The 10,291-nt window shown below is 43.0% G+C and overlaps 2 protein-coding genes across 2 annotated transcripts; one reads left to right on the forward strand and one right to left on the reverse strand.

The window, feature by feature from the left end:
• Position 1: 1 nt before the first annotated feature.
• Positions 2-772, reverse strand: EAH_00026190 (hypothetical protein; the record flags this gene model as incomplete). The annotated part of the gene is made up of 3 exons (XM_013396548.1): positions 2-88; positions 303-396; positions 715-772. Coding segments are annotated over 3 exons (239 nt in total), but the record flags the coding sequence as incomplete, so codon positions are not given.
• An 841-nt stretch (positions 773-1,613) lies between these two features.
• EAH_00026200 (hypothetical protein, conserved) lies at positions 1,614-7,841 on the forward strand (the record flags this gene model as incomplete). The annotated part of the gene is made up of 18 exons (XM_013396549.1): positions 1,614-1,616; positions 1,793-1,829; positions 1,953-2,128; positions 2,284-2,350; positions 2,604-2,676; positions 2,997-3,062; positions 3,337-3,484; positions 3,875-3,979; positions 4,128-4,272; positions 4,512-4,618; positions 4,882-4,954; positions 5,163-5,317; positions 5,736-5,772; positions 6,028-6,225; positions 6,510-6,721; positions 7,210-7,282; positions 7,489-7,669; positions 7,754-7,841. 18 exons carry the CDS (start codon positions 1,614-1,616, stop codon positions 7,839-7,841), a joined length of 1,944 nt encoding a protein of 647 aa, XP_013252003.1.
• Between the last annotated feature and the right edge of the window lie 2,450 nt (positions 7,842-10,291).

Genomic DNA, 10,291 nt, shown 5'->3' on the forward strand with positions numbered 1-10,291 from the left:
CTGCTTCTGCTGCTGCTGCTGCTGCTGCTGCTCTTGCTGCTGTTGCTGTTGCTGTTGCTGTTGCTGTTGCTGTTGCCGGTACCAAAGCCTGAGAGCAATAGAAGAAGATGAAATATGCTCTGCCTTGTATCCACTGTCTGCCGGAGGGAGAGCAAAAATGTTTGCAGTGTACAGGCATGCGCTGGAGTCAATTAAAGAGGCGTTTATATATGATGATGCGACAACCACATATGCATGCGCTGCATGTAGGCATGCATTTTTTGAATGCATTATAGAAGGGAAACATGAAGGGAGAGGCTCACCACAGCAGCGTGTTTTGAATGTCAGTGAAGAGGGCAGCCTGGTGGTGCCTGGGCATCTGTTTAATTGATATCTCGAGGGGCCTTTCGGAGGGAGCTGAACACAGTAATAATGCAAATGCTGTCTACACACAAAGAAATCAACGACGCACGAACAAGTCGCGTACGTACACCGCAGCACATAAGAACAGCTTCGTTTAGCTCTTCTGCTCATCCTCAAGTGTCTGTAGGAAGGGTAAATGAAAGTATAATATATATAAAGAAGATAGTTGTTTAAATGCACAAAAAGGACAGCAAGGATGGGATGCAAAAGGAGCACAGAGACGGTGAAGTATATGAAAAGAACAGAGGCGTTTCACTGTATAAGAATCTTTACAGATTCTTTAACTACAAAAGAAGAGAGCTGCAGCCATACCTCCTTCTGTGCTGGGGGCTGCACTCCCGCGCTTCGATTTCTTCTGCGTTCTCTCCATTGTCACAGAACAAGCGCCGCGCTGCAGTTAACTCGGTCTATTGAATTTAAATTATCAGAAGAAATCTATCAATCTCCCTAAAATGTCTTTTTATCACTCCGCTGTGCTGCTGTCCGCTGCTAGGCGGCGGCTCGTCGTTGGAGCGCCTTCCCTAGACGCGCACACGGGAGAAAGTAGAGAAAAAGTTGCGAAATAAGTTCAACTTGTGCTGTGTCTCAAGATTAAATGAATCAAATGAAGTAATAAATGCATTTGTACGGCATGGTGTAGCCTTTTGAGTGGAGGAAAGAAGACTCACAGGCACGAAGGGCCTCGGGGCCCCAGACGCCCTCTCTTCTATGTAGCTCTTCTGAGAACAGAAGTTGATGAAAAAACTCAAAAAAATGATACTGTTTATTTTAAACAGCAATAGAGATGAACAACATAAAGAAGTTTTGAATAAATGGCGAAGGGAGGGAGAGAAGATGGCTCGATGCTCTTCAAAGGCACTGATGCATGCAGAACGCTCGCCGACGGTCGTCTGCGGTTCCTGTAATGGAGTTTCTGATGATTGATTTGCCTCCCAAGTACAATTTAATTTGCATTTTAAATCGTAACAACGAATTAAAAAACACAGGAGGATCCGCAGCTTCTGTGTATGGTGTTTCATCCGCTTTATGCGGTGGTGTTTCGTTCGCGTTTGTCCCAGTAGTTTCATCTTATCGACTAGAAACGGCTTCCAACGATAAATTAAATATTCAATCTTCATTTTATTGGCCTAATTTTTCTTTCAATCTGCATATTCCCCTGGGAACCTGCGGCTAAAGACTTGGACCAGACTGACGGCGCCCGCGTTTTCAAGATGGTGGGTTTAGGCGTATGGAAAGATGCTTTGCTCTCCTTCTACACTCTAATCGCTGATAACTCTCTTACTACTGAGGTCCTATTATTTGCCTTCTATCATCAGGTGTCTTGGCCGTTGGTGGGTATTGAGCCCCTCTGTCCCACGCTCTCTGCATCTTTCTTGTGTTATTATTTCAGAGTGGCCGGGGCGCGTATTACAAGGCGAAATACGGCGGTACGCAATGGCATCGCGTAGTATTATCGCAATATATTCCACGATCCATACGAAACGAGTAGAGTGCAAGCAAAGACTCAAGCGCAAGAAGCGCATGCAGCTCGTCGTGTTCGGTTTCTGCAGGTGGAGGCAGAGGCGGCAGACAGCACCACTCAGCGGGAGGGGGGGGACCCCATGGCTACGCCTCAGCGGGAGGGGGGGGGCCCCATGGCTACGCCTCAGCGGGAGGTGGAGGGCCCCATGGGTATGCCTCAGGCCACAGGCCTTTTCAAGAAGAAGACGATGATGCTGTAGGAGGGGTGCGTAGTTGCAGCAACGCATTTACAGCATCTGAAGCTGCGGTGTACGGACAGCAGGTTTAATTAGGCATGAAGTAGATGTATGCGCATCAACAGAAACAGAAGAAGCAGCAGCAGCAGCAGCAGCAGATATTCCGTGTCTTCCTTCCGTGCAGACTGGCGCATCTGCCTCGGCATTTGTACACGATAAGGACCTCTCTAGATGTCTTGTCAGCTTAGAAGGTAAGCCTTAAGCTTACTTTAAACTTACGGCCTCACAATGCAATGCGTCTTCAAACGTGTAATATATATAATATTTACATATATGCGCACATATATATGTACGTATTTGCATGTCCATGCGTCAATGCACTTCTATGAGGACATGCCAGGCAGCATTGTGCCTAGGACAGACAACTTAATACAACTGTAAATTAAGCAGAAAGTAAAGGCTCAGCTTGTGCTGCGAGTTGGTTTTTTATTTGTTTGTTCTCAGGCAAGAGCTACGGGGCGTACAAGGACCTGATTGGGTGTTGGAAGGTCTCCGAGTTTTTGTTATTTCTAGACAAGTAATATTATGAAATGCAAAGTGTTTATATCTGTACTGAAAAAGGCTTTGATTTTTAGTCGTGTTGTTGCCGTAGTTTGTTGAGGTGTTTTGTGTTTTTTGCTGTTGCTTGCTTTTGTTTGTTGCGTGATGCTTGTTTGCTGCTGTTTGTCGTTCTTCTCTAGCTCAATGCTGCCTACGTTCTCTGTGCACTGCATCGTGTGCAACACTTTTCCCCCGTCGTTTGTTTATTCGCGTGTTTATTTGTTTATTTGTTTATTTGTTTGTTCATTTGATTGATTGTTTTGTGTGCTTGTTTCCGTTGGGGTGTACGTACACCAGAGTTCAGTCCGACCCTTTCGCCCCTCCTAGCCGATTTCGTCTGCGTCTTCCCCAATCCCGCGCCCAGTGAGCTTTGGGGCTGGCTGCACCTTAGTTGCATGCATTCTTGCAAGCGCATGCAACGAACTGTTGTTATTTCCGTCTGTCGCTGCGTGCATGCATGTACACCCGCCTATTGTTCACCCTGCATATTATATTTGTTTTCAAGAGATAGGCGAACCAAATGTAACTACGCATATGTATGTGCATGAATATACATGTATATACATGCTTTTATGAATAGTTTTAAAGATAACGGCATATTTTAGGTGTCCATTGTGCGTGCTTGTTCTTTGTTTAGGTTTCCTCCTCATTTGTATTCTTCTTATATTCGCAATGTAGCTCTTTGCGACTTCTTGACGCGGAAGTTTTTCGAGGCAATTTCGCGAGGAGGGATTCTGGGTCCTGAAGAAGGGAGCCATCATCAGGGGGGATGGCACGACAGCAAAGTGCGGCGGGGTGTCTGCTGCATGAAGAGCAGCACATGCCGCTGCTATGTGCTCTTGTTTGAATGCATAATACACTAGGCAGCAGGGAAGGGGCTAGGCCTAGGAGTAGGACAGGAAAACATGGTTGTTTAGAGTGTTATAGTCCGGGGTTCAGATGATATACACTCATGATGCACGTTCTTCACCATCTGTGTCCATGCATGCACGCATGCATACTTTGTTTGCTATATGCATGCATGCATGTAGTCTCTTCCTTGCATGCATACATGTGCTGCGTTTGCTTGAGTGCAAGCAAGCTTGCGTGCGTTGTGGTTGCTGCATGCGCGTATGCATGCGCGCATGCATACATGCATGCATGCGTTTTATTTCCTGTTTGCTGCATGCATGCAGCCGGACACTATCCGCATTGACAGGCCAGGGCAGTTTGTGCTGCCGCGGAGTTCGTTTGTAGTGACGGCGGAATACGTTGAGGCTCGCTGCACGATTGGTTTGCCTGTAGGAGTTTAATTCCTCTCCTCTGTCCCTCTTCTAAGAGACAGAAGAATATTCAGCAGCAGCAGCAGGCCGAGGTGGTGCGCCGATGTTTGTCTGGTGCATGCTGAGACGTTTAATTGTTGTTGTTTGCCCTTGCGTTCTGCTGCAGGCGCGAGGCAGAAGAATAGAAGGCAGGAGAGCAGCAAATCTCCTCTGCAGCAAACTACCAGAGCTAGTTCGCCATGTTATGTGCTACAACAGTCTAGACCCTGCTGCTGTTCAGCAGCACGTCGAATGCGTTGAAGACCAAGAAGGTATGCATGCATGCCTGCGTGCATGCGTTATGCATGCATGCAGATGTCTTGTATGCTCTAATTATTGGTGTTGTTTTGAGGCTGCAGCTGTTGCTGCTGGTGCATGCACTGCTACAGCGTAGACCAGCAGTCTGTTGCATGCACGCGCACGTACTTCCCCTTGGTTTCGTGAGTACTTGCGTACATGCATGCATGCATGCATGAGGTTAGAAGAGCACAGGATTGTTTGTTTGCTGCAGCTCTGCGTTCTCAACTGCGAGAACGCAACCTAACTTCTTTCGTTGCTAACGGCTCCTGTCTGCCACGCCGCAGCGGGGTGGATGACACGCCCATGACAAAGGCGCAAGTGAGTTGTGAATTTCTGTTGTTTACAATTCAGATGCGGCTGCTGCTGCTGCTGCCCGTTCTGCTTCTGCTGCTGCTACTTTGCTGCTGGTTCTGGTTTTGCTGCTGCTGCTTTTCTTCTTCTGCTGCTGCATCTGCTGCTGTTGCGCTAGCTGCGGGTGTTGGATGGCAGGGGTGAAGGGGGGGCTTATTGCGTATGTGTGGTTGTATTGGCGGCTTCAAGATATTCTTTTTTAATGTTTTGTCTTCGGGTTGGTTTTGCAGGAACCCAATTTAGTTTTGTTTCAGTCACCTGCGGATTTAGAATGCGCATTTACTCTGCCCAACCGTGGCATAGGTGAACAAAACACTAAGGCCCCCTAAACGCGCAACCCTAAGACCTAAGCTTTGCATCCCCCTGACACGCGTTCCGTTGATTTAAACCCTTGAGAAAGGGTTTCCTGAGTCCTGCAGCACTAGACAAGCACGAAATGTTTAGAGGCAATTCAAACTGTTTCGAAAGCAACAAGACTAAAACCCTTATCCCTGTGTTGCTGTTTCTGCAGTGCGCGGCATGGGGATCCCCCGAGGTATTACTTTAATTGTTGGCGGTGGTTTCCATGGAAAGTCGACGATGTTAGAAGCGCTGCAGGTTGGGGTGTATAATAAAATACCGGGGGACGGCAGAGAGTTTGTGATTACTGAGCCAAATGCTGTGAAGGTAAGAATTTATCATTAAATACAAAATAATATATATAACTACTATAATTAGTTTAGGGTTCACTCACTATTCAATTATCAAATCTCTCGTGAAGTTGAATTGATGCACGTTTGGAATATGTTGCATGGACGAATAATCCATATTAAACACTAAATGGTGTTTCTATTTCCTACTGTTTCACGTTAATAGCTTCACTTCATAATGCATCTGTTGAAAGTGAAGGAATAAAATGTTTTCGAAACGATCTTTTTCTTTAGTGGTTGTTACCGCAATCACCTGATTCAACTATAGACTGAAGGAACCTTCAAGTGCGCTGTCTTCGATTTTGTATTTTTGAAATTTAGATGACTAGTGCCTCAAAGTTTAATTATTTACTTAGTATTAGTCTTTTTAATTTGTAATTCGCGATTTCGTGCAGATTCGTGCGGAAGACGGGAGGGTCGTCACCTCAGTTGGTGGGCGTCGATCTGCTGCAGTAGTATTGAAATCAACAAGCAAATGAATAAATGCATAAATGCATAGGCATAGACGTATTTGCAGTGCGAGGCCGATTACGTTCTTGATTTGTATCGTGTGTTTGTGTGTAGTGGTTTAGTTAGTTTGCTTGTACTTGTTTGGCTAGTTATTCAGTTTGCGCGCTTGTCTGTGTGATTATTTACTTATTTCGTTTGTTAGTTTGTTCGGTCGTTCGGCTGTTGTTGTGTCTGCAGACATATCTCCCTTCATCAGCAACTTGCCTTTCGGCAAGAGCACAAATTCGTTTTCGTCTCAAGATGCATCGGGTAGCACTTCACAGGCCGCCAACATAATGGAAGCCCTCGAGTTTGGGGCCTCCGCTTTGTTGATAGACGAAGACACTTGCGCAACGAACTTTATGATTAGAGACGCAAGAATGCAGGCGCTTGTTGGTAAGCACCATGGTATAAATCTTGTGCATATACATGGCATGTACATATGCGCATGGATATGTACACATATATATGCTATATAGCATTATGTATGTATATCTTATTCATCGACACATAGATGTATATGGTGTATATATATCCAAAAACGTAACATGTAAATGCCTATATATAAGATATATCGATGAAGCTTAATAATAAGCACCTGCATTCGTGCTGTCCTAAGCGTGGCCTCTGCACCAATGGATTGTTCTTGATGCTGCTGATGCGCTTGTTTGTGTCTGCAGCAAAGGAGAAGGAGCCTATAACTCCCTTCTTATTCCGAGTGAAGCGCCTGTACACCGAACTTGGTGTATCTACAGTCATGGTCATTGGGGGCAGTGGAGATTTCTTTGAGGTCGCAGATGTCGTTCTGCAGTTCGACAAATACGAGGCATTTAATGTCACTAAACAAGCTAAAGAAATCGCCCGCCAATTTGCCAGCAACAGCGCAGCCACGGTCAGCTTACAATGCTAAAACCCTAAACCCTAAAACCCTAAGCCAACAGAAAGAAACGCCACAAACCCTCAAACGAATAAAATGCAAAAACCCTAATCCCTTTGAAACTTATAGCACTGTAGGCATTAACCTTCATAAGAACAAAATGCAAAAATTCTAAACCTTTAAGAAGACAAAACTAAGAAATCGTTCTCCTTCGAAAAAAATAACACACAAATATTTCAACAGGACAAGAATTCAGAAAGTGGGAGGCTTGAAAGAATCTCGGTCTACCCACTCCCCCTGTGTTATATATATATATATATATGTATATATATATATATGCTGCTCTACAGATATGATACTGTATCCAAATGCTGCTATATAAAGATGGTGTTTAAGGAGTGTCTAAGGGTGCTTTATGCGTGTAGTTGTGTAGTGCATCATGCAGATATTTGAGCGATTTTTGTATTTTATTTGCTTTTTTCTCCTGCGTTGCTGCGCTGCAGTTTCAGCTACAGACTCCCCTTAGCCACGCAAATGTACCATTTGGAGCTGTTCGCGAGCGCGCTGTTGTTGAGCGTGCGTTGTGATTTATTTCCTTTTTATTTCATGCATTAATACACCACCATTGGATGCTCTCTAAAGGCTAGATTTATGCAGCTGCCTCTTTGCCTGTGTGTTCTGTGTAGTGCAGCGCAATATGCTGTTGCTTTTCGTTTAGCATTCAATTTTGAAAGAGGTATTTTTATGTTGTTTGTGGTTTTATCCCTTGATCTCGTTCATAGACTGTCTACGGCCTAACGGCAAAGTGAAGGTGGGGGGCACGCGTTCGATTGCCTACGGCACCACCACTATTGATGTTTCGGGAGTTGAACAACTTATTGAAGCCTCTCAAACAAGAGCAATTGCTTGCTTCATTCAGCAGCTTGCAAGGAACTACGAACGCCTGAGGAGCAAGGGGAAACAGTAAGCTGATGAATATCTTGAGCGAGGGCTTAGGGTTGAGAGTTTAGGGTTTAGGGTTTAGGGTTTAGGGCCTACGCGGGGCAGAAAGCTGATGAGAATGTTTAGGAGTTACCGGTTGGGGTTTAGGGAAGGCAGGAAGATGATGGCCATCTTGATTCTTGTTATGGGTTAGGGTTTAGGGTTTAGGGCTCACGGAAGCAGGCAGCTAGCTGATGAAGATGTTCGAACGGGTGTTCATACAGATGTTGGTTTGTCTATTGGTAGTTTTTCAATTCAAAATCAAAGACGCAATTGCACACTATGAAACCTCTTTTCAATTTGTTTATTGGCAAATTCGCAGAAGTCTGAAAACAATGATAGAAGCCCAGTACCAAATGATTGTTGAGGGCTCTGCAGCAGGTAAGCAGCAGCACCTGTATATGAATATATGGAAAGCAATATGCATATTATATATGTGCGTGTATATTTAGACATATACATGTTTATTTGTGTAGATAAGAAACGGATATAGATATTTAGACAGAGAAAATCATATATGTGTACGCATGCAGATATAGGTATACGTAAGCTATACGCCTATATACGTGCATACATGTTGTATTTATAGATAGAAGCTTACGTATGTGTTTAAAAATGCATATATCTGCTGAACAGATGCATCTATATCCGTGTATATATATATATATATATATTTGTGCATATTATATATCTTCCCTGCAATTATAACTTTAAAGATATAACATCAGGAAATGTTAATAATGTTTGCAGGAGGAATCAAGCATCCTTTCCTAGACTGTCTGAGCACTTGGGACCATCCAGTAGTAAGACGAATTCAATGTTCTTCTTTTTATTGCTGTTCTTTTTATTGCTGTTCTCCCTCTGAATCGTGTTCTTTCATTGATGTTCTTCTTTTGAATGGTGTTCTTTTGATTGCTGTGCTTCTTTTGAACAATGTTCTTCTTCCAATTGATGTTCCCCTTTCGACTTTTGAACAATATTGTCCTTTTGAATTACGTTGATTCAAATGCTACTCTTTTTAATGATACTTCTCTTCCGAATGCTTTTCCTTTCTTGAACGTCTTCCGAATGGTGTTCTTTTGAATGCTTTTCTGGGTTTGCATGAGGCCCTTTTCTTGAATAGTGTTCTTTCGAATGATATTCCCATCTCAATTGATGCTCATGTGGTTGGTTTTATTTTGAGTTATGTTCTTCTCTTGATTAATGTCTTTCTTGTGAATGTTGTTTTTTGCAAGGTAGTTTTGTTTTGAATGTTGTTCTTGTAGACGTTATTTTGAACGATTTTGTTCTTTAAAATTGTGTTCTTCTTCTGAATGATATTCTCCTGCATGTTCCTCTTTTGAATGATATTCTGCTTTTAGTTCTTTCCCAGGTTTCATTTGTGTAGAGAATCCCCAGCAGTTGATGGGTTGTTTTGTTTTGTTGATACCCTGCGTTTCTGCTGCAGGGGGACCTTGCGCTCCCGCGAGAGCTTGAGGTAAAAGCGAAGAAGTTTCTTCTGTTGACTGAAGTTGTTATTCATGTCCATTGACGTTGTTATTTCCGTTCACTATGGCTGTTACTTATGTCCATTGTCATTTCTGTCTAATAATGCTGCTGTTTCCGATTTGTGGAGTGACGCCTGAGAGAACGAAAAACGAAACTCGAAATGCTCGACAACTCGGGACAACGGGCCTGTAAATATGCATCTAATATATATATATATATATATATATATATAGGAAGGCGTAGTGCGACTTTGATTCGTTTCGTTTAACTAGTTGCATTAAGCACAAAAGGATTCTTTAATGAAGAGTGATAGGGGAAGCCTATACTTTTTAAATGCATTTTATTCTTGTGTTTTTTTACGCAGATTGGATTCGCAATAAGCCGGCTGAGGGGCTTGCGGGTGCGGGACATTAACATGTGACAAAGGATAACAGAATTTGTTTCTTCTTGTTCTTTCTTGTTTGATTCTCCTTTGATATCCTTGATGTTGTGAATAAATAATTGGCATTGTTGTGTATTATGAATAGTTTAATTTCGTCTGCTGTGCACCTAGCGGCGCATATGGGCAATCCTTCCTCCCTTGACTACTGTTCGTTGCGCGCCGCCTTTTTTCTGAAGGTTTCGCATTCAGATTTGTTGCATTCAATTCGGGTGTTGTTATGTATATATAATATATAATATATAGTATATATATATACCTACTTGTTTAGAGATGCACCTATGTATTATTTAATGTACATATATGTACACATATGCATAGATATATATTATTAAATGTGGGCATATATATTATTTGTTTATTTATTTATTTTATTTCGTTTCGTGCGCTCACGCGATCAACGCTCGGGCCCTTTCGACTGTCTTTCGTTGGATTCCGATTTCGTGGCGGAGTTGGGCGATCCTTTGTTGGTCGTAACTCATTCGTTCCTGCAAACAGAAGCAGAGGACAATGAGAATGAAAAACAAAAAAAAACAGTATAATATACAATATATACATATGCGAATATTTGCATACAAAACCACATATTATCTCGATACGCACATGCATTATTAGCTTTATTGGGAGGAGCACTCTACAGAAAAGAGTCGAAGCAAATAATCTACATACATTTTTAT

Source organism: Eimeria acervulina, genomic scaffold, assembly GCF_000499425.1.
Source record: "Eimeria acervulina Houghton genomic scaffold, Eah_scaff218, whole genome shotgun sequence".
Taxonomy (NCBI): domain Eukaryota; phylum Apicomplexa; class Conoidasida; order Eucoccidiorida; family Eimeriidae; genus Eimeria; species Eimeria acervulina.